Consider the following 25,138-nt stretch of genomic DNA (forward strand, 5'->3'; position numbering starts at 1 on the left):
GCATGTGAGAACCTCCCCTCCGATAGTGTTTTAACTCCACTGATCTTGTCACATTAATGTTTCACTCCCCAATTCCCCTCTGTGAATTCTCAGGGAGGAGAATTTGATAACTTATGTTAACAAGAAGGAAGCCATCCTCCCTCCACCGCCCGCCCGCCCTTCCTCGAATCACTCCAAGCGTTCCTGTAGCTCGACAGCACAACGTCCCGCTGTTTAGTTTACAGCTATGTGTTATTCCCTCTATTTGCCCCAGATATTATTTCATTGTAAAATGATGCCAATTAGCAAAGCCAGTCGCCGGTGGCTGTGGTCTGGCTCCTCCGTCGTTCCAGCGGGGAAAGTTATTTGGGTCGGCAGCTATTTTCAGCCTGTGATGTTGCCAGGAATACTTCAGGGAGCAGCCACTGTTTTATAAGAGAGCACATCAATAATTTTCATTGGTGTGTGTTCGTGTGTGTGAGGAAGAAAGAGAGCTTCACAGGCTGGGTTTATTGGGTTTATGTGTGTGTGTGTTTATACCTGAGAAGGAAAAAGTGGCTGTTTTCTCTGGGATATTTAGCGCAGCAGCTGGTGCGAATGTTAAAAACACGCCGGCTCTTGTGTCGCACGCTGAAACTGTCAAGAACTCCCATTCATTTAAAACGCATTAATTCGCCAGCCTTTAAACTTTCACCCGAAGCTTTTACCCTTTGCTCTGCAATCACCCGCCTCCAAACACTTTTGGCAGTCAGAGCACACACACACGAAGAGACGCCGCACACACACGCACTCAGACACGCAGGGGGAAAAGTCAATGAGTTCGTAACACCTTCCTCGGTGCATCTCAGCGCGCCCTGTGCCTCTCCGCTGAGCAGCCGTGCATTGTCGGGATGAAATTGGGGTGAAAAGTCCTTGCACTCCGCTTATGCTTTCCCAGCCGCTTGGCACTGAGGGGTGAGCGGGTTCAGCCTGCCGCCGCCGCCTCCTCCGCCTAAACTCACACACACTCTTCCCATCTCTTTCTCTGCACTATCTCTTGGAGGAGAACCCGTAGCTGCAGCGTTGGCGCGAGGAGACGTCTTTCAATATTTTAAGCGGCTTGGGCTAATCTTCGTCGCTCAGGTTTGTTTTGAAAGCATCGCCGTGGGAATAAAGACGCAACGACAGCGCTCCACCTCCGGTTTGCGCGCGTAAAGTCACAGAACATACACACGCTTGCATAACTACAACTGCACGACCCCTGAGCTAATCCCTCGGCCTTGCGCGGCTGTGCCACTGACCCGTTTCCCCCTCCTCGTGCTTGTTTTCTCGCCACCCTCCTCTTGCTTGGTTGCTCTAACCCTGAGGTTCGGTGTTGCGTTGAGTGACAAAGCCTGAAACTGTGGCCTTGGCAGACACGGGGAGGGTTACACAACACCTGCGCGGCAAAAGAAGCATAAACCCAGAGGCCAAAACATGAAGCATGTAAGAACGAACATTTTGGCTCTTATCAGCGCAAGCAGGGCACCGCGCTCGCACTTCACGCTCTCGTGGACGTGATTGGGATACCGACTACACTCTGACTGGCACTGTATGAGGAGGAAGCAGAGTTTTTCCGCTCCACTGTTCCCTTTATCTCTCCCCCCTCTGTTATTTTCAGCCCTCCTCCTCCTCCTCCTTTTTCTCTTTCGCTGCTCGCCGCTCTTTTGTTTTCAACGTGCCTTTTTCCAGCCAAGGCCCCATTCTCTTGCCCCATCATTGTGTGCGGTAATGAAGATTAGCCAGCCTGCCGCACACAATGGGGTCCCCACATCCGGAGCGCAGACTCCCCAAATCCTGCTGCAAGCTGCTAACCCCGCTGTAAAACCACTGTTGTCGCCGACCCCCTCCGTCAGCGGCACCCACACACACATAGCCGCTCGGTCACACACATGGGCACACAAATGTGTCCGACATGCACTCTGCACTCCGCCGTGTTGAAAGCAAATGGCTGAAATGTCTCCTGATTAGATTAGGATGCTTTTGACAGCTGAGAGGGAGAGCTTGGCGACTCATACGCCGATAAACAGCAGCTCACCCAAATCCAGTTAAAGAGAGACAGAGTTCCCCTCCCCGGCGAGTGCAACACGGCTCCACTCGCCGGGATTATACCCCCCTCTTCTCCCCGATCTCATCCTCCTCTCCATCATTCATCTCCTCCAGTCTCAAGATGCTTCCTCTCCTCATCCTATTTCACCCTCACCTCTCCCATCGCCGACTTCTTAACACCAGAACAAAGACATTTTCCACACTTTGTCACAAGCATTTAGATGGAGCCGCAGAGGTCTTTATACACGCTGCACTTGTTGTATCCTGAGCCTCTTATTAGCGTCTATCGCTTCTCAAGGTCGGCAGATCCTCGCCACTTTGGTCTGTTTACTTGTTGAGATACTTTAGCGGCTACATGTGTCGCTTTTGTCTGCGTGGAAATGTGGATTATTCAAATGTTGAGGGACAGAAATAGCCATGTGTCAACTTCAGCTTAACCAGAGAGACTCAAAGTTTAGCCTCGCTTACCGAACAACCGAACAACAAACCAGTGATCTGTATTGTCCTCATCTGCCTTGAAAAGAAAGGGAAACAACTCCTCCTCCTCCTCCTTCTTAGTCGTTGAATAACTCCATCTCTGCAGGCAGCCGAGCCTCACCTAGCTTCAGATAACACGCCACAGAAACAGCTTAATTACACACGCGGCCTTATCAGACGACATTAGCCTCGCAGTAATAATCAGGGCCTCCGTCAGCTGCTCCGTCAGAGCTTGGCGACGCAGCAGCTCCAGGCGCTTTTACACAGCGCGGGCTTCAAGCTGATAACAGACACTGCTAGTTGTTAAATCACAAAGTGCTGACGGAGTTTGAGGGAATAATGCGCGTTTAGTTGTAAACCTGACACCATCTTTACACATAGTCAATTTTCCTCTGGATGGGTGCGCTAATGACACTTGAAATGCTACTCGAGCAGCAAAATTAAAGGTTGTTTGTTTGGCTGATTGCTTAGATTTGCATTTTAGGCACTTGAGCTGCCATTTTAATTTGATGTGCAGCTTTAGCACGTTGCAATCGGATACAAGAGGCGACAACCCTCCTCCCTGCGAAGCCCTGAGTAACCGCAGGTTTGCATGATGTGTGTAGCGATGGGGGATCTTCAAAGCACCTTTCATCTCGCAGGAAAGCAACAATGATGGAGCACTCAGAGCGCAGGAAACCTGGTGACCTCTGCTTAATGGAGCAGAGAGACATTTCCCATCACTTTCACCGAGCAGACACAACAAGTAAACCACACATCGCCTCCGCTGCACCAACATGTGGGGAAGTATTCACGGCCTCCCCTTCTGCTTTATCAACACATCCCCATTTCTTCATCTTTCACCTCTCTTGTCTCCCCCCATCCTCTGATAAATTAGCCTCCTATCTGCCCTACAGCGTCTCCTCTTTGTGTCTCTGCTCCCTCCGTCTCTCTGGAGTCCCGTCGGGGCATCTGGAGCGCCAGCATCCCTCCTGGCGAAACACCGCACCCCTGCCGCTCTCTCCGTTGAGAATTACAGGGTGATGCGAGTGCACCGTCTTATTCAGATCCAGGAAAATGAAGCACAATCCCCCTCCCTCCTTCCCTTCCCTTCCTTTCCTCTTGGCCCTGTAGGCAGGTTCCCCCTCGCTCGACTGGGATCCACCAATGACGCCATGCTGCTCTCTAAGGAGTCTGGGGGTCTTCATAAGAGCAGGGGAAGGAGTTGAACCCCTGAAGGGCAGCTTAGAGAGGAGGGGGTGCTTTTTGGAGCTTCATTTTATATGTGTGTGTGTGTGTTGTGTAAGTATTGCTCAGTGAAGCTATAGATTACCGTCTCTGTCAGCTGCGACGGCCACCGCTGATGAGCTCCAGCGCGGTATCATTTCGTATCGATTAGGCACTGCGACGCAAACACACAAAGGCTGTTGGCGAGATGGCTGGTGCCTTGGGCTACCGGTCATTTAGCTGTCACCTCAAAGTGATGGCTTGGCCCAGGCTCACCAGATCAATGGGAGACATAGGCCCCTATAACACACGATGGGAGGGGGGGGGGTAAGAAATGTGAGCAGACACTCTCAGATGGAAGCACCAACCAAAACTTTACCGTCAATAAAAGTGCCAAGAGGTAATAACAACGATCTCTTCAGGTAAAGTGAAGCAATAAATCCAGTTTCTAGCTCTTTCTGTTTAATTTGACTTTTTCTAAGACACCAAAGTCTTCCCAATCGCTCACAATAAACTGTATCTTTATAATCCTGAATGATAGGACCGCTGCAGGGCATTATGGGTCATCTCTGAAAAGATGTGACAGCATCCCCTCCCAAGCTAACAATAGTGCTGCATCCCCCTCCCTCCAGCTCGGGGACCCCTCATAGAGCTGCCCTTTTCAACCCTGCCCGCCGCAGCGCTGAGTATTATTCATAGCACCTTGTCTCTATCACGGCATCTGTAAAAACTAAACGTCCTAAAATTAATGAGCCGTATCCTCCCTATTACGTTTATCTGTTTAGTGGTGTTTTGGGCCTTCCTTTAGGGCATTATGCATGCTCTTCTGTTCATATTTATAACCCAGGCTTTTTATTAGCGACGTAGCGGGGTGCTAACAGTTGGGAGGCAGCCTGCGCTTTGATGGTGATGGCAGGCGGCTTGGTGCGGGCCAAATGTGGAGGGGAGAGACGGAGAAAGAGGATCAGCTGCCAGGCCAAGGGCCCCGTGGAAGGGAGGAGAGAGGAGAAAAGAGAGGAAGAGCGACTTTATTTAACTTACAAGTCTGAGCAGCGAGAGAGGCTGCAACTTTGAGAGAAGCGCTTAAAATAATGGCGTTATTTTTTCCAGTAACAAAAAACCTAATTAATCACTATTTCAAACGTTGTGGTGCTGTTATCGACAGTGAAATGAGGTGTGTTACTATTATCTGACTTTCTGGGAAAAGCGTCAGAAACACAAGTAAAGATGACTACAATCATGTTGACATGTCTTTAACAAAGAGCTGATGCTTAAGTCAACTTTTCAGCTACAAATATCACACAGCTACCTGTGAGCGTCTGTGTAACCTCAGTCAGAGAGGATCTCATGTAGCGTCTTTGGATCGAATCAACTCCAGGGAGAGGGGTGGATGTTTTTTGAGGTTTGAATGTAAGGCACAAGTAGCCAACTTGAAAATATATAAGAGAAAAAGCTTGAAAATAAGGGGTTTATCGAGAGAAATTACAAGCTACCTGTGTGTGACTGTGTAACCTGCAGTCAGAGAGGATCTCATGTAGCGTCTTTGGATCAAACCAACTCCAAGGAGAGGGGTGGATGCTTTTTGAGGTTGGAATGTACGGCACAAGTAGCTGACTTTAAAAAATATTAGAGATGGCACAACCATGGTAAAAAATAAGGGGTTGATCAGGAGAAATTACAAGTCCAGGGTGGCGCAAGAGACTGGGTTAAAAAGCAGGAGAGTCCCAAGTCATCTGTTGGGTTAAAAAAAATATTTTAGGACGTTTTTAGGATGGAACTAATAGACACTAATTCAATGTCAAAGATGGAAAAGGCAAGAACAGACATGTGAACATAATGCCCCAGTGAAAAACCTGCTCAAGCCTCACTAACCTGAGCTGGAGGCTGTGTGTGCCTTGTAGTTTCTATAAAATCAAGCTGCAGTAAAACACCATTATGTCAATTATCCATGCAATTAAATCACATCGTACTCGACTCATGCAACCTTTGGCTCTTTAAAGTGGATTTCCAAAGATGCTCATGAGGACTTTATGAGTCTATCTCCGTCTTGGCATTTGTAGGTTACAGCGTCTGAGATGTGACAAATTGCTTTTGTTTAGTCGGATGGAATCAGATCATTAGCTGCAGCGCCGCCGTGGCAACAGATATTGATGCAAGAGAAGTAAAAACACACAGCAAGCCGAGAGAGCTGTAATTACAAAAGAAGCAGTGCTACTTTCCCTGTTTTACTCCTCTCACTCCCTCCTGTTTCAACCCTGACCTTATTAGCGGTAACCTTTCCCTCCTTCAACCAATTACCAGGGATGTTATGTAACCTTAAAATGACTCGTGAGAAGCAAAAAAAGAGGAAATGGGTTTTGCACGACGTGTCTTAATTGATCTTTTCACTCCAGTGTTTGGAGGTTTGGACCAATCAGAAGCCAAAACAGCAGCTTAAATCGAGGTAGAATAAGTGTCCCAGGCCGCCCCACCACTGAGGCGCTTTCCTCCGGATTGGAGGTGGAGCAGCCATTGGATTGTCGCAGCTTATCCTGGCTCGCATGAAGGAATCATCCCGAAAGCCTTTTAGGAAATGGACCCTGGCTTTATGCTGCGCCAAGTGATGCTGGCTCCCCAGATCGGCGCTTGTCCAAACAGAGCTGAAGCGAGCCATGAGCGCTCCTTTATCTTGGCTATTGTTTGCTGCTTTTGGCTCCTGACTCCTTTTTTTCGCCGACGCACACAAAGAGGAGCAAGTTGCAAGGAGCACTTTAGGGCCACGAGAGCGGCGAATCGACACGTTTCTGCGTAATTATGCGCATGTACTCACACACACATACCAAAAGTAGCATAATTACATGCAGCCTCATAGAGCGCGCCGTGTGAGGAGCTGCTGATCAACTGTGTGACCTTCTCCCTTACAATGTTAATGTCACCACCTGCGGGAGGAAGGGTGCTGCAAAGGAAGGGGGAGGGTGGATGGAGTGATGGAGGAAAGGAGAGAGATGGATGTAAGGAAAATCTGGCACCCTTCACCTGCAGATGAATTCATACCTCCTCATCCTGCGTTGTGCATGCACACACATGAACACACACCCTGTATGTACAGTACCAATGACTGTGTGCACTCCCCGCCTCAGCCTGTGTCACAGAGCGCATCCCCGTAGGTCGTAACCTAACATTTAGAGTGCATGAACCTTTTTCTGTCGACGTGTGTGGCCCAAGGCTTGCCCGCTGACAAGATCCTGTTATGGCAAATGTCACACTTCCAAAAAGGATTCGCCCCCCGTGGAGAAAATGAAGTCAACACCTTTATTCTCCCTTCCTTGCCTTCTTCACCTTGTCCCTCCATCACTTCCCTCCTCCCTCTTCTTCCACTCAGCCCCCCTGCCTCACTTATCCGCTTCTATCCTCTTTTCCGCTCTCTTGAACTATCTCTACCCGACACACTCTCACCTTGGTTTGCAGTCCTAAGCGTTTTGCTGAATAAAGTCTCCTTTAACCGGACGGTTTTAGCGGATAATTAGTGCTCACCTTGGGAGGAGAGGAGGAGACGACAATGAGGGAGAAGAGGGGGAAAGGAGGAGGGTGATTTTGGGGAATTGATTGGTGGAAATGAGGAGGAAGAGTTCAAGGTGTGGGTTGAATCTACGACACCTCACAGGCTCGATTTTCCCTTCATCACGACTTCAGGCTTTTGATATTAAACTGTCTTCAGAAGGAAGAGGAGAATAAGAGAGAATTCATGATTCACCGGCCATCAAGGAAGCAGTAAAGACCTCTCACATCGAAAGAAGTCGTATTTCAAAGCATCTCAGATAAAAAATACAACACGTAGGCGTGCAGCGATGGGAGAAAGCACGGCGCATTATCTTCACTCCTCACTCTCGATATGGTCTCTAGCAGCTTTTTAATTTCTTGTCAGTATGCAAAAACTCAAAATCTCCTTCTGTTCCTGGAAGAAGACAACTTACAGACACACTCACACTCCCTCAGCAACACACACCCCCTTTTGAAAAGGAATAAAAAGGTGCGGTTTTATTTTTAGAAGGTGCAAACAGGAAGAGTAAGGGGGGGCTGGGTTGTGAGATTGTAAACGTCTCTGATGTGTTCAGTCTGCACAACCTTATTCCTGATAATGGAACTAGCTACTCCGTCTGTCAGTGCCTATTTACACACAAATGAAGTGGCGAGCTGCACACGCCCAGTGGAGCTGCTAGCCTCCATCTCAGCTGTCAAAACAGGTTAGCAGCTACAAGCGATACAAGACGATCCCTGGGATCAAGCTGGCGCCGTCCATTCACACGTAATAGCTTCATCCTTGGACATGGAGCGTCTCTTCCCCCCCTTGCCGGCCCTCCTCGTACAACCTGGCCAGCTTGTTGCAAAGTAATAGACTTCTCAGAATGCCAGTTCACACAAATCGGGGATGTAGCCTTTTTATTTGGCCTCCGCGGGGAGAGGTGTTGGGAGTAATAGGGATGAAGCAGAGCATAACTACAGCTGAATAAATCTTCCTATCTTGGCTCAGTGGAAGCCGGTGCACACATGGCTTGTCAAAGCTCTATAAAATGTTGTTTGATAGGAGTTCTGTACAGTTTAGGACTTTGCCTCCTGCTATCCACTCGGCTCGCTTTCGTTCCGCGCTACAGCGGTTGCAATCAATCAGTGTGTAATCAGGCGTCTTGCTGGAGCTGCCAGGTAATCCTGGCTGTCTGGGTGGCTATCAGTGCCTGTGCGCCTGTGACAGCTGGCAGCGCGGCTGAGGTGCCTGTCTGGGTGAGTGGATGGCACCATGCAGATTCTCTCTCCACAGCGTGTAAAGGCATATCCGATGATCTGATGGCTGTTGAAATTGTCAAGTGGGATTTGAGAGTGTGGATGGGGCGTTTTCAGAGCACATGCCCGAATGCGTGAACTCGACTGAATTGAGTTTAAATTGAGTCCTTTTCTCCCCCCTCTCTTGCAGACTTGCCTAGAGCTGGAGCGCTACCTGCAGACGGAGCCCAAGCGTCTCTCAGAGCTTTTCGACCAAGACCTGGACGGCCTTTTAACCCCGGCCTACCTGAAGGAGGATGGCGAGGAAGAGCTGACAGACGAACTCCTCCCCAGCCTCCCTAACCACCCTGAGCCCCCGAGCCCCCCTCCGGTGATCCTCTGCCCCACACGTAAGAGCTTCCCCTCCACCCCTGCTGTGAAAAGAGACCTCAAACCCAAGCTGGAGAATGCAGAAGGAATGGAAGGCGTCCACCAAGCGCAGCTGAGCGCCGTCACCTCCCTGACACCGCCGTCGTCACCAGAACTGGGCCGGCATCTCGTCAAACCCAACCAGACACTGACGGCGTCAGCTGATGGGACGCTAACCTTGAAGCTGGTGGCTAGGAAGGTTGGGCTTAGCGCGGCGCGGTTGGTGGCGGCTCACGCGCTCCCTGTGCGGATGAAGGACGAGGATGAGGGCGCCGCTTGTGTTATCGGGGTCGGGGAGCTACCGGAGAACAAGAAGCGGATTCACCGCTGTCAATTCAACGGGTGCAGGAAGGTGTACACGAAGAGCTCCCACCTTAAGGCCCATCAGAGGACGCATACAGGTAGAGATCACATTAAGGTCACAACTAATTATGATGTTTAATCTCTGAACAAGTAAAAACCAAGAGATGTACGGTAAAGGTGCGACCCTTTCCTCACTCCTTCCACTCCAGTATATCTCTGTGCTGAACCAGGACAGGTCCTCCTCGTCAAGGTTCTTCACAAGAAGGAAGGGGGGAGGGTTCAGGAGCTATAACTCTCCCGCTCTTCCATCTCAATCCCAAACCACTCAGACCCCTGTCGGGGAGCTGTCCTCCATCTGAGTAACTGCGCAGTGATGGATGGATTGACCTGGATAGGCCGCCATTTCCCCGGTTTATTTCAGGCTCCCTCGTCCTCTGTGCCTTCTATAAGTCTAGGTCAGTGGTTCTCAATCTGAGGTTAGAGGTTTTGCAGAGGTGGTAATAGGATTAAGAGCAGGGAAATATGTTTCCAGTGTAATGGTGTATTCTAATCTTGGAGGCAGACCAGAAGGGCCGCCATCTGCATGCCTATTCTCACAACGAAGGGAAAGAGAAAAGGGAAATCTGTGTTTGCTGTTATTAATTAGGAGGATTAGGGTTCAGCAGCCCTATGCCTTTGGGTCTCGTTCACAGCAAACACATTATCAGGGTGTTGATTTGGACTCTTTGGTGTTTTCTGTTTTTGGTCGGCTCAGGAAGGTGTGAACAATGTGTGTGAGGCGCTCCGTCTCTTTCTCACAGAGTAAAATTAGATTAAAATGACATCTCTCAGGTATTCAGTGTTGCTCATGCATGGAGGGCTCTGAATATCAAATTGGACGTGTTGTGGACAGCTGTTTCCTTCTGTGTTTTAACCGTTTGAGGTACAGCAGAAAGCGTCCATCATGTTAAATGAAGTTAAAGCGACTCAAATGTGATATCCTGCTGATTCAGTTGATGGATCACCAAAGCGGTTCTATTCAAACCCCAAACACGACTTCTCTGCGAGCCCAGTGCTGTCACACCGTTATCTCACAGAGGAGGTTATAAATAAAGTCAAGAGTTTCCTGTTATGAAGGAGGAAAGTAATCTGCAGAGGGATGCACCGCCACAGGTTTCGGCATCAGCGTGACTGGAACAAAGGGCGCAGACATGCAATCATTGATTTCCCCAGTGTGTCTTGTCTGCAGCCCCTCTGCTTGGACTCTGCGCCAACTGGGCCGGCTCTGCAGGACCAGCACGAAGTCACAAACTCACACAGATGTCTCGATTAGAGTAAATGTCCTAAACATTGTGGTCAGAGAGGCTTGATTCAGTAAATACAGAAGAACAATTAGCGGATTATATTTCTTGTCCTATCAGCTAATTGTTTTCAGACGATACAGAAAGATCCTCGTCTGATCAAAAAGCCTCTCAGTGTGAGAATCCAGTTAATTGTTTTAATATGATATGATAGCAGTTAAGTATCACTAAATGTTGCATATAGCACCATTTCTCTAGGAGCCTTCCCCCTAAGGCTTATCTCTGTCACATAAGGTGCATCGACTCACATAACATCTGTCGTGATATTCAAACCAGGAAGGTGCAATGATAAAGTGTTGACGTAAAGAGAGTGACGCCAAACGAAACAAAGCATACACGAAGACAGGAGAGAGGAACGGGGGAGGTACAGTACGAGCGACCCTCTTCAGAAAAGAGACAGCAGTGCCACAGGCTCCCCCATTCACTGAGCCATTATCCTGACAAGTTTAAAGATGTCATTACTCAAATCCTCTTTTTCTTAGTTGTTATTTCCATAAATTACTGACGGAGAAAAGGCGACGATTTAATCTGGAATTAGACGGGCTGAGTTGAAATGACAGTGCCCTGTAGAGCTTTTTGTGAATAGGCTTATGGAAGATAAGGAATGGTACAATTAGATTTTGGGCAGGGTGAGGGAACGGGTAAAACACGAGGGCTGTTGGGTTATGCTGCGCTCCTCTCTGTCTCTCTTGCTTCATTCTGTATCAGTCTTTCATAACACGTCTGTCTCCTCTCTCGCAATCTTTTATTGCTCTGCTTTTGTTGCTGCAGACTCTGACTTTCTCTCAGCTTAGGCCTGTTTGAGGAAAATATGGAGCTGCTATTTTCCTAACTGATACTGCATTCGTTTTATAAATTCAGGCCTGTACTCATGGTCTTCGAAGCAAGGCTATTTTTTGACTCTAAATTGCCAAAGCTGCAGGATTATTTCACAATGAGACCCAATGGGGATTCCTGAGCTTTTGGGAACAGCCTCAAGTGGACACTCAAGGAACTGCAGTCTTCGAATACCTCCTAAAATCTTTGTATTGTTAAGCTGTATTCAGAGCTTTATTTGTGGTTTTATTGGTGCATACATCTCATCTCCTGCCTCCCTAATGCACTTCACTCCCTCCATCTTTCATCCTTTCCTCTTAACCTGTTTCCCTCTTCCTCTTCCTCAACAACAGCAGCTCTTCTTGCCGGTAGGATCCTGTAAAGTGTTCTCCGAGTGCCTCTCTAATGACCTCAGAGACCTGCACGCCCTGCCTCGGCTCCGGCTAATGGAGGGAATGCAATTAACTTCAACACTGGCACCTGAGTGGCTGGAGCTAGCGCGTGCGCGTGCATATGCACGTGCGTGTGCGCGAGCAAGAGCACTCGGAAGTCGTAGATTACACATAATGGGATTAAAGTGACCCAGGAAACACCAAGTTATCAGATTATGTGTGAGAAATGTGTGATTTTTGGAGGGAAAAGCATCATTTTTAGCCTGTGTGAGTGAAAGATGTGCGCTAATGGAGGTTTTATTGAATAATGGTTTTAACAACAGCTCTGTCCTCGTATGAATCTTTTAAATGAGCAGAAATAATCCACTTAGCTTATATGTTGAACAGGCAAAGTAATCCAAAAAGTAACAGAGCATAATCAGATTATGTTTCTGAGTTCAGGCTAATCCCGGGATTAGGAAACTGATTGACATTTTAAATTAGCGATCAATCACCGTGTTTGTGACGCTATGGAGTTGAGTATTTGAGGAGGCACACACCTGCTCTGGTTGCCTGTTTGTACGAGGGCATCTTAAGGGAGTGAGGAGTGGAGAAGGAAGTGAGGGGGGGTCTGTTGCTAGGCGACGGGGGGCAGCGTATCGTTGGAGGAGTCAGTAGCTGAGTGGTTCTGTACTGCTTCAGGCTCTGGTCTAGTAGTGCCCCCCCTTTTCCTTCTACACTACCACTACTACCAGCACAATCACTACCACCTCCCTCCTCTTCCTCCCTCTTCCTCGTCTCCTCCCCCCCTGCTTTGCCCCGCTCGGCTCTACGGTTACCGTTGCTAGGCAACTGCCTCCGTACTCTGCCAGCGTGCTCGGTAATTGGCCGGTGGCATGGCGGCGTGCCGTTGCCAGATCCAGCCAGCTGCACTGACTACTGCCTCCTCATGTTTCAAACCCCCCCTCCTCCTCTCCTCTCCTCTCTGTCTCACTCACTCTCTCCTCCACCCCCTCGCTCAGGTTGCTAAGCAACACATTCAGGCATCCTTGCCTCCCGGGAATTTCATTGGCCAGACCGGGATGGCCCAGACCTGCTGCTCAAGTGAGGCAGGAAGAAGTACCAACAACAACAAGGGACATGCATGGATAGACAGGACGGGATGTGGCTAATTCCTGGATCTTTGGAGCATTTCACTTCAACTTAACCTGCTGCAAATATCACCCGGGTGTTGAAGTTGTTAAATCAAATAATAAAATGTCTGTTTGCATCATATTGATTCGTCTGCTGCTCAAATGATGTGGTTAAAGAGCGACCAATCAAGTGTGATCAATTTGTATTCATTAGTGCCGTTTTGATGCCATTTCATGACTACCTCCTGGAGGTCGCTCCCCTCTCATTCGCTCATTTATCACCTCATCACGGCTGTCACCTCTCGCACCTTTTCTTCTCACCTTCACGCCATACATGCCTCCTGTTAATGGAGTGCAGAGTAACATGGCTGCTCGCCCGGCATATCTAATAGAAAGTGCTTCTGCGGGTCACATGTCGGGTGGTTTGTGTTGTTTCCCCGTTTGATTTCCAGGTCGAATTGAAACACAATCGTACTGTATGCATTATTGATTTTTCACCTTCTGCCCCATGACCGAATCTGCACACAATGACTGAGTTTCTACACCAGCTGCTTCACATAAAGACTTTCTTATACAATACTCCACAAAGCAGCTGATCCATTGATTTAGCTTCTTTTTGATAATCACATTCAGCAAATTAAGCCTGTTTTTGTGCTGCGATCACTCATGCGGAGCTGGTCAGTGTGTCAGTGTGGCGGTTCAGGTCCAGATGGGATGTGACTGATGCAGGTGACATGTTTGAAACTGGACGCAGCTGGCAGACTGTGGCTTCTTTGCCATTATGCCGTGTGACTGGCCTAATTATCACCCCCCCACACACACTCACACACACACACACACACACCCTCCTTCCTCCTTCCTCTTCTGCCTTAATCCACTTCTCCCGCACTCCACTTTCCCCTACTCCTGCTCTGATCTCACCTCCTCTTCACTCTCTCATCCACCTTGCTTCTAATCCCTCCTCCCCCCTCTTTCATCCTCCTTCTCCTCCTCTCCACTCCTTCACTCCTCTTCTGCGTGTTCAGCAAGATCCGACACCAGTGAGGGCTTCTCCATCTCTACAACCCAAACTCTGGAATACTGAAAACTAAACTATCAGCAGGTTGAGCTTAAATTTGCAAAATATCACAAAGATTCAAAATATTTGGACTCCTCTTTCCACAGAGGTGCCACGGTGGTTTTGCTGCAACCAATCCGGCGTGTGATTGCCAGATGAGCGATAAAACCAGTGCTTATGCGTTGTTTTTTCCTCCCCAGGTGAGAAGCCGTACAAGTGCTCGTGGGAGGGCTGCGAGTGGCGATTCGCCCGGAGCGACGAGCTGACGAGGCACTACCGCAAACACACCGGCGCCAAGCCTTTTAAGTGCAACCACTGTGACAGGTCTGTCAAAACACATCTCAGCCTCCTCCTCCTTCTCCCTGATACCTTTCTCTTCTCTTTCCGAGGGGTTATTTGAAGTACTTCCACCCTCACAGCAGGCCTCGTGTCTCCACGTTGTGTTTAGTACACAGTTTGGTTCAGTCAAGCAAGCGCTACAAGATGCTGGTAACACACCTCAGCTTGTTTGGTGCTGACCCAGTTTGAAAGAGCAGGAGCTGGCAGGATTACTAATGCGTTCCTCTGCAACACATGCAAGACCAAACCTGCTCTGTGTTTCGATGGGAATCCAAACGCTTCACATTCGACCCTGAGCTGCATATTAATAGTGCATCGCTCTCACATGCTGTTGCCTTGATATGGAGGCTGCTTCACTCTGGGACAGAGGTGTAAAATGAGTGGAGAAGCCATTAGCGCCATCACACGTCGCCAGCATTGAATATTAATTTGAACTTTTTTGGGCTCTACTTTTTAACCCTTGTGATGCCGCCACATTAATATGCATGATCCTGATGTCTGCGACCTGTGAGAGCAGCTCAAATCCTGGTTTATTCATCTGACTTTTGGACTTGTGCCCTCTCTTGTTTACAACCCAGCAAACCTGAAAACATCCCTTTAATCTTCCTCAGAGGTGTCACTTTGAAGACTGCATCTGATGCAATTTGCTTCTCAATTAGTCGCCCCGGTTTCTGTTTAATTACGAACCCCAGCAAAAAAAAAAAGAAAAAAAAAATGTTAATTTGTGTTGCTCCCTAAACACGGCCCCGGCGACAGCATCATCAAACACACGCGGTGGCCGTTACTCGCGACAAAGAGACGGAGCTCGACTGAGACGGAAAAATCTTTACTCCTGTTTTAATTACACCCTCTGTCTGTGATGCGGCCGCACTGACACCTCGGGGATCTCTGAGCAATATTGTCTGCAGGAGCTTCGGTGGTGTTTAAGGCAAAGGGCCCCAGGTGAAGATTTGAGAAGGGGGGATTATTCGGGAGAAATGAAACTGCAAAATCTATAGCTGGAAAAAGTCACGTTTGCATTCACTTGGAAAACAAGATGCTAACATTTACAGACACAGAGATACTTTTATTTTTAAAGAACGGGTGTAATTTCTGCTTAACTGATCTTGTTTTTGCAGAACAAAGCAGCCTCTTTGCAATTTCTGTTGCAGTAAGTTCTTGAACACATGACCTCTTGAATCATGTATGTGTTCATTAGAAGAGGACAAAAAGAAATCCCTCTTCACCTGAGGTACTCAGTGTGTAAGAGAGTGTGTGTGTGTGAATATGAGTGTGTGACAAGGGAGCAGAGGGCAGGACAGAGTCAACTTAATCAGGCCTCAGCTGGACAGACAGTAAATACAGTATCCCCCCTCCCTCCCCTGCAGGCACATCCCTAATTCGGGCCCACCTCTGTCATGTGTCACAAGGGGCCCAACCCCTCCAGCCCATCACACACTCACAAACACACACCCTGCTGAGATGAAGGAAGAGGGGGGAAACAGGGGAGACGGAGAAGACAGGGTGGAAGATTGAGGGGAGGGGGGGACAGACCCACGGTGTGCCAGCTGGTGTCGTGCCCCGGAGTCGTGACTCATACTTTACCATCTGTCTCACAGTGACACACACAGAACTCCAGAGTGTGTGTGTGTGTGTGTGTTAGTGTGCACACACACATGCAGGTGTGTCAGTAAGACAGATGACTGGTGGCTCATCACAGTGAAACTCCCCCTCTCGGCCAAACACTGATTCATGTTGACATCTCAGACAGTTGCTGCTGTCTCGGTGGAAAGAGCCAATTTGAAACAAAAAGTATCAACAGTTGCAGAATGTCGGCAAGTTGAAGAAAATGCAGTAACTTGCATCGTTTCTTTTCTCTGCCAAACATTAGTGCATCAATGGATTACTGTGAAACAAATCAAACACAATGTTATTTCCTTCAACTCGCCCTCAGTTCCAACAAATCTCCTGGCTCGCCACAAAACGGAAAAAGGAACGTTCAGAAAATGTAGCACTTTGGCAGCAATTTGTAGTGCCTCCTTTTTGTGCCAAACATTATTAAACTGAACCACTTTGGTAAACTACTAAACAAGTCTCCCTCTCAAATATTTCCTAACACAGCAATCTCAAGAACACGCAGCTCCCAATTACCTAAAAGAAAGCCTCCTCTTGGGAGCGGAGCTGTAGTATTAGTTCAGCGAGCATTCAGCAGAAACTGTTTATTCAAAAAAATAAAAAGTAGGTCTCTTTAGAATGGCTGAATATTTATGTTAGCATGCAGGGATTTCACAAAACAGCAGCTGAAGCATACATTATGTCAATTTTTGGCAATCAAGTTGAAATAATCAACCTTTTTAACACCCTCGCTGGGTAAAAAAGAAAAAAAAATAGGCCAGTGTACTTCCAGGGTAATTTCATTTTTCACTCAGCAGCCATGCCCCAGCAATCCTGCAAAGCCTGATTTCAGATGAGAGGCTTCGATTCATCTAATTTAGCTATCGTTTTCCAGCACATGTTTCTGTGTGCTGCTTTTTTATTCCGCCCCCTCTTCCTCACTGTTCCAACAGATCCATCTGCGCGCTCTCTAGTTATTCATGGCGCAGCTGAAGTCATTAGGAGTGCTGCTGAAAATGCTGATTATGAATTAGTTACACATATACTAATTGCGTGTGCATTAGTGGCTCAGCACTCACTAGCTAACAGCAACGTTTAGCTCCATCGACAAAACAAACTTCTTCCCCCTCTTGCATTGGAAACAAGCTAACAAGCCGCTCTCTGTTTTCTCTGTCTCTCCCTTTGGTTGCAGGTGTTTCTCGCGGTCGGATCACTTGGCGCTACACATGAAGAGGCACATCTGAGGGATTTGAGAGAGGTCAGCGGGAGTGGAGGAGAGGGGAAGAGGGGTGGAGGCGGAGTGGAAGGAGAGGGGGCATCATCTGCAGAAAAATAACACCATGGATCTAAAAGAGACAGGGGCTGGGGGGTGGACTCGACAAAACAACAGATTTCTGGACTCGAGATGGAGACGCTGACTACAGACAGAAACACAGACGAGTCCAAAACGGCTCCGTCAATCTGTGCTCGAGCAGTTGGTCCATGATTCCACGGTGACACGGCGCCACCTCGCAAAACGTCGACACGTGGACGATACAGATGCTCCATCCCACCCTTCGTATGTGTCACCTGATGGATGCTGGACCACGTGCCTGTAGTTGGCAGCCCAGTCGCTTCAGTCTCTGGAACGCCTCCAAAACCTGTTAGTGCAGCGGCGCCCAAAAGGGACTGCTTGGGAAGCTGCACCGATCAAGGAAGATCATCTCCAACAGCAAGAAAGATGGCTTCTCCTCTTTGCCGTCACACATTGGACAGGCAATTCTTTGGTAATTTTTCATCTGACCCTGTCAAACCTTTCAACTGGACCCATTTATAAATCCCTCTGATTCGATTTCACTCGAGGACTGGTCTGAACGGGGCGTTAGATTGGATTTCCCAGACCTGAAGATGGGAGTGTGTTGCACTGATGCACTGTGAAGACTGATTGAGGTCATCTGGAGGACTGACTTGCTTTATGAACATCATCTTTTGAGGGATACCGCTAGATGAGGCTAACTAATCTACTCTGGGAAAGACTCTTCATCTCCCAGAAGCGTCAGCTGAAACCACGCTCGATGGCTTCCCCCTCCTCCTGGATCCCTGCTGTTACGATAAGTCGTCAGGAACTGTTGCACAATTGACTCTTTGCAAACTTTTTGTAAAAAAAAAAAAACGATAATCCCCCTGGGGGACTCACCAAACGTTGGCTTTCACACGCCGTATAAGTGTGAGCAGCCACATGCACAAGTCGAAAGCTGACTGCAAAAGATAGCACACTGAACGCAAACAAGATCCCTATGTATGATAAAGGCTATATCATTTCTAAGAGGTTTGTTCACAGACGATCGAGAGGACCACATCGGAAATAGATGCAGCCAAAAAAAAATAAAAAAACACAAGTGTCTATAGTGGATGCCTGAAATGATCTCTTTGGCCTTTAAGAGTGATTGGCAACCAACGAGCCACTGGGTCGAGGAGGGTTTGTCCTGTTCACACCAACCATGCAGATCTCTTCCAGACTTCATCTCAGAGAAACGCAGCATTCGACACTCTCCTGATCGGGCCCTATGCACATCCAAGAACATTCCTGCTGACTTCCTGACCATCCACACATGTCTGAACGCAGATTTCTGCCCTGCTGGACACACAAAGGACTTGAAGGAAGACACAAATTCAATCAATTGGATGGCTCTTCTGAGAGCAAATCAATGTGAATGTATCTGTTGTTCGTCTGTACGTGTTGCCAGGCCAATGAGGAGCCTCCAGTGAGAGGGTCGGATCAAACCAGACACCGTGTGTTCATTCAGTCGTCTCCTTTCACATTAGAAATGAGTGGTTGGACTTGGAATAACTAGCAAGTCACGGCTGTTAGCTTTTGACATTTAACCGGTCGTCGTGGACCAGCTCGAGGTCATGAGTGCAGATTTCCAGTGGGTGGCTGAAAATGGGTGCAGGGAGGAGCGGATCTGCTCAGTCAGCAGCGATAACCGCCCTATCAGCTTGTGAAAGTGCAACCGAGTGAAACCCACAGACATGACACACATTCCTAGAAAGCTCAAATTAACCTTCTCAGCTCCTCTCCGTTCAGATCTGAATTTTGCACCGCAGGATCACGATTTCAAAAAGGCAGCTTGGACAAAAGATTGTCAGGAAAGTCTTTTGGGAAAAACTGTGTCAAGGTGTTTATTCTTTATTTATTTATTTAACAAGACTTTTTAATACTTTTGAGGCAGAGTGAGGCGCACAGCAGTCGGCTTTTTTGGCAAGGGAGCAACAAAATTGATTTCACTCTGTATACCAGAGGCGCATTTCAATTTGGGGTATGAATGCAGCCCAGCTCAATCATATCTAGTCATGATCTGTCTGCAGCGCTGGAAGTAGAGGCGGTATCACTCCCTGCATAAATATCAACTCTTACCGACTCGACTTGCAAACAAACAAGAGTCCTTTTTATATTTAACACCAAGGGACAGGCTTCAGACGCAGACATGACCACAATAGCAAGTTTGAAGTTTGTTTTTTAGTCAGAACTAATAAGGATGACATGACACCTCCTCCAGACGTTAGAAGAAAAGTCATTTTATAAATGCTTTTAAAGCCATGACGATCATCAGTCCGACCAGTTCTCGATTGCTCATCTCAAACACCCAGCCCAGACGAGAATGTCAAGAGCAGGTTTGTGCTTAATGCCGCAAAGCCCGACGAAGGACAGCAGTTTAACCCCCGGGTTGAATTTGTCTCACCAATGGCAGCTCTACTTGTGTGTGTTTCAGTATTTAAACGGGGCGCTCTCCTGTGAAACCGAATGCTTGCGAATGTGTGGGAATGTGTTCATCCTCCGATCCTGGACTTGAAAACACTGAATGTGTTTGTTTTTTTTCATCTTCATCCAGACTTTGAAGAGCCAAGACATGTGAATAATGAAATGACAGGCAGTTTAAAATCTGGACTTCACACACACACACACACACACACCTCCCTGCGAGTTTGCCTCGAGCTCGAAAACTGGGATATCAAATGTGAATGTGTTTACGGGAAAGGTTGTTTCATGTTGTCTCTGAGGATGCGGTTCAGTTCTGTGTCATCTTAATGAATGATTGTCAATTCTGCTGTGCCTGTGTGTTCTTCGTCTGTTTGTATTTGCACTCTGAATTTTTGGAAAAATCACTTGCATATCTGATGTTTTCTGTCCGCTTGTACACTACACTTCACACGGTGACCCCTGGGTGATGAAACACTGATCACAAAGTCTGTATAGTAGCTGTTTTTAGCACAAATGTACACACTTCATACATGCAACATGGATTTACACACACACATTCATGCAACAAGCACATCCTCAAGCCACACACACACTTGAAGGTACTCTCACTCCGTTCTCCTTGTGTGTTTTTCACCGTTTTTCATGCCATCTTGTGAGAGTCGGAGGAGCAGACTGCAGCTCTCAGCAGAGAAGGAGGAGGAGGGAGGTGGGGGCAGGGGGGGCACGCATTACTATGTGTGACACCACCTCTGTTTCCACCAGGTCTGAATTCCAAATCAAACGCACCCCCTTTTTTCTACCAGCATTCCCTCACCGTCGCAGAAACCCACCACACACACTCCCCCGCCCCCGCCACCACCTCCATTTTCTCAGATATGATCCCTTTCAACTGTCCGACTCCCCCTTCTCCACCTTTTCCCCCCTTCCTGTGTTGTCTTTCTCCTTTTCTTTCGCTGTACAAAGTGTTTCAAATTTATCATTTGTATATTATGACGTATGGGTACGATAATGTTCTTTATTATGGATAAAAATGAGAAAGATTTATTTTTGTTACCGGTTTGTTTCATAATTCCTTTTTTAAATTGGTATTGTAATATCTCTATGCAAGGAACTGTTCGGTGAATCGTTTTTATTTAAGAATGTAATTATGTGTAATAAATGGTAGAAGCAGTTTGGCATGGAGTATTCATGGTTCTTGGCTGGTCTGTTAATGGCGGTTTCATCGGGCAACAATATGCACCTAATCACTCATCTTCCGCGCAGAATATTTCCTGATTTCTTATCCCGTCCTAATCATGAAGCCATTCAGGTTGCTAACAATGAGCAGCGCATTTACATCCCCCTTCTGCCTCCAACCTCACTGACCGGACAGCTTCGGAGGCGGTTTAGCAGTGCTGCACTTTTTAAGAGTTCAATCTGCATCCCAACCAGGGTTTAAGTGGGCAGGGAAATTAATTTACGCCCTCCTTTTTTCTGCTATTTGCAGCAAACCTCCCCTAGACGGTCTTGGAAAAGCCTCTGATTTATCGTTCCTTTTGATCAAACTCAGGAAACGGGCCAAAATACCTTCACTGTGCCTGCTCTCTGAGGGAGCCACGGCATGTTAATTACATCTGTTACCAAGCAAGGTGATGACTTATCCGCTATTCCTGCCTTTTGACCATGACTAGCTGATAAAAGGGTAATCGAATAACTAATGGCTAATTAGGGAGTAATTACTCCCTGGTAAATGGCCCTATGCAGTGTATTAATTCTCCTTGGGTCTGTCAGTGAGAAACTCCCATAAGGTTTTTTGTTTCATTTAATGCTCCCTAATTGAAACGGGCACCCTCATCAAGAAGCTTACATGTATCTGTCGAACTTAATGTTCTTTTATCTGTAATTACAGACAGCCCCATATTATCTACCTAACTGCACCTACTACGTCAATCCTGCAGACGCGTTATGAAATTAGAGCCGATGGAGTCGTTTTTCAATAAAGGTCGCACGTCCCATGAGCGCTTTCCCATCGTCATTTCCACTCCGCGTGATGGAAATGAGGCTGTATGTGAGTTCATAGCAGAGCTAAATGGTCTTAATGTGTTTCAGGAGGGTGAGGAGTGCACGGCCATGTGTTGGGAAAGGTTAACACACACATTCAACGAAGTGGGGTCGGACAGATTGGTGCAGTTCAACTGAAAACTGAATTTCTGGATTAATTTTCAGGCATAATCCAGTTTTCTACCCCAAATTGCTTTAGGCTTATTCACATTACAGGATTCTTTAAACCTTCACACATTTAGAAAGCACACACTTGATGATAACAAAAGACAAATCACACAAGATCTCTGTCTTCTGGTCTTAAAGTGTGTGGTGTTGACTCTGTATCAGCGTCTTCGTGCTCAATACTCCAAATCTCACACGGTAAAACGTGACTTTGATGTGAACAAACATGAAAGACGAATGAGAAAAGGCAATGGTGGTTGTTTTTGGACGCTTAAATTTAAAACAAAATTCAAAAGAGAAGAACGATTACGGAAAAAGTTGTGGACACAAGAGGGGATTTAATGCTGATTTCCACACAGACTGTATGGTAATTGTCCAATCAGAGACACAGCTCAAGTCATGTGACCGACAGGCACCCTGTAACTGTTCAAAAGGAAACTAACAGCCAGTGTCACATCAAATGTGGCTGTGTCAACGGATTGGCTTCATGGTGACGATGTGGAGACTACGTCCATGTTTTAGACACTCTATGGTTCATAATCTATGATCTCTCAATCTGAGGCCTTCCGAGCGGCTCTAACTGGACAAAATCACTCTCAACTCACCCCACACCACAGGAAAATCACACACAATGTTGTTTGCAAACAAAATAGAGACAAAAATCTGCTCGATATGTAACACAAATGGTTGTGGAAGAGGAAGAAAAAGATGAGACACCAACTTTTTTTCTCTTAAACTGAGTCAGACCACACTAAAATCAAATATCTCCATGCACACATCGGACACATTTTCCTCTCCTCCAGCAGCACTTGACAGCTGCTGAATCAATGCACAGACACACAGAGCAAAGAGGTGGATTTGTTTCCCAGCTAATTACACCGGGGATCCCGAGCAGAATAATCTGAATAATAGAAAAGCCGGCTTGATAAACACGACTGTTGAACGCTTGCTTACATGTACTCAGTCACCATGTCGTCTCTGTTGTTCACATCCGTTAACATCAGAAGATAACATCTATGTAAATCGTGTTGGATAATAGGATTAAAGCATCCCGGGATGTTATCGCATTACGTCAAAGCATGAATGTATAGCAGATAGATTTTGGCTATTATTCAAAGCATTTGATTTTAATCTGTGTACACTGTTTATGCCAAGCATGGGTCACAGATATGTTTTATTTTCTAGAATCAGAAAGCTTATTTTTTAACCTTGAAAGGAAAACACGACCAATCTCACCCATCACCATTCAGCCTCGAAACACCTGTGCACATTTCAGAAACCTTTGTCCCCCACACAGTGATTCAGCTCATCGAAGGACGCTCCAAATGGCGTGACGTTGCTGAATTGAAGCGACTGTAGTAGAAGAAAGACGGATTCTTCAGGCCAGGGAGTGATTCATTTAACCAGCGCAACACAAGAGCTTCTTTTTCTTGTGGTTGTGCAACAGAAGATTTCACCACGGGAGCTGCCAGTGCCTGTGGGTGTCTTGTAGGCGTTTGGCAGCCTTATAGGGATGTTATTGTCACATCTGGCTGTGTGGGGATGCCAGAGCTCCAAGTTTAAAGCCTCCACAATATCTTATCCCATGCAACCCGAACTCTTTTCTAAGATTACATAGCAGCTAATCTACCTAAAACAAGCTTCGATTCGAAGCGCCGCCGTACAATCTCCCCCTGCAGAGTGGAGTTCATCTGAAATGTGATTGAGGCTTGTCCTACGAAGGGTTGTGAACCATGGATGCTTTGGTTTCGTGCCATGAGCAGCCAAGTGCTTAGGTATTTCCAATTATAGGGAATATGTCGAGGCGGCCCTCGGTAATTAAAGCCTAATCATGCTGCTGGATTCAGAGAAGCATCCTCATCAAGCTTTCATTAGTCGGCCTCCTTGTGATGCCCGGCAGCAGCCCAGCCCCCTTCAGGAATGCTCATATGGCCTTTACCCAAACCGGAGAACAACACTAGTCTTTATTTTTGAAGATATCCTACTCTTACATCATAAGACAGGAAAATTAAAGAAACACTTACATGTCTGTATCGCTGAGCACGAGCAGAAGCTTCAGGAAAATCTGTGGTAAAAACAGGAAGTCAGTGTTAGAGCTGAGAAATAGAATTTAAGCGTCTTTTTCCACTAAAATAATGGTGACACCATCTTTGAATATTCATATAGTCATCAACATAAAAAAATCAAATAGTCCATGATGCTCGCTTTGTCCTGTCTGCAGCAGATTGTAGTTTTTTTGCAGGATGCTTGAGCTGTTATGTGTCAATTTCACAAAGAAAAAAGAAAAAGACACGTTGAGCGGGACAGGAAGTTGTGTACAGAAACCATCTAAAATGGCCATGGACTTTCAAAATAAAGCAAGCCGTGTCCAAACCAGATTATATTCAATTTACAACAACAACAAACTGACAAAATGAACGGAGCCAGACCAGAAGTAAACAGGTTGGAAGTCAAAATAGATTTGGTACGAGTGTTGAACAATCTTCAAATAGTTTTGGAATACTTACAAGTGAATATCCAATAGCTCTTTTGCTTGAAGTTCCCATCCCTTCTTCTTCATCCATTCCAACTTCTGTGAATTTCCTCTGTAAAAAAAAAAAGCAGTTTTACAGGTTTACTGGGACATTAACTTGAGTTTATAAGTGATTAAATATGCAATTAGTCACTGTATCTGGGAATCTCTGGGTGTAAATAAATAAAAATAAGTAAAAATTACACGTCATGTGACATTTAAGTGATATTTTATAATATATTACTGACTCAAGTAGGCCATCTAGTGTCCTGAAGAGATTGTTTTGAAACTTGCCATAGCCATAAAGCAAGCCATGAGCCTACAGTAACTTTTCTTTCATTTGCCTGTGAGTATTTCGGCATTTGGAGTCCTAATTATTGTTTAAAAAGACTATCTGTGGTGTGTTTATGTGATAACAGTTGACTTTCTATTCGGAAGCCTGAGCTATACTGATGTATGCTAACCGCTAGCATATCAACCCGATTTTCTGTATACGTTAGCATCAAGCTAGCGCTAGTTTGTTAACATCGTTTTTGGTAAACAAGGAGCTTTCTACCATGTTAAATGTGGTGAATAAGAGTCTCTTGCGACACAGTAATGTACATTTCTTTGTGAGTTCAGTTTTTTTAGTAAAAATTCAAGCTGAAAATCCTAAATTGGAGTTTTCTGGGGAAACTGTTAGCTAACAGCTGCAGTAGACTAGTAGAGGTTCCTGTAGCATAATGTAAAGACTCAATAAGGGAATAGTTTAGCACAAAGGCTAATGATATTGATGGGTTGAAACATTTAGATGATTAAATTCTTTGAATATGAATTAATATGATAAATATAT

At 46.6% G+C, this 25,138-nt stretch overlaps 1 protein-coding gene across 1 annotated transcript in view; it reads left to right on the forward strand.

The window, feature by feature from the left end:
- klf7a (Kruppel like factor 7a) overlaps nucleotides 1-20,719 on the forward strand; it is a 30,000-nt gene extending 9,281 nt beyond the window's left edge. The window contains exons 2-4 of the mRNA XM_074664775.1: nucleotides 8,678-9,296; nucleotides 14,116-14,239; nucleotides 17,040-20,719. Coding sequence (XP_074520876.1) covers nucleotides 8,678-9,296; nucleotides 14,116-14,239; nucleotides 17,040-17,091 — 795 coding nt within the window. The 3' untranslated portion in view covers nucleotides 17,092-20,719. The remainder of the gene's footprint in view (nucleotides 1-8,677; nucleotides 9,297-14,115; nucleotides 14,240-17,039) is intronic.
- Nucleotides 20,720-25,138: the final 4,419 nt, after the last annotated feature.

Source organism: Halichoeres trimaculatus, unplaced genomic scaffold (assembly GCF_033239565.1).
Source record: "Halichoeres trimaculatus isolate MK-OKI-2021-1 unplaced genomic scaffold, fHalTri1.1 fHalTri1_scaffold_24, whole genome shotgun sequence".
NCBI lineage: Eukaryota > Metazoa > Chordata > Actinopteri > Labriformes > Labridae > Halichoeres > Halichoeres trimaculatus.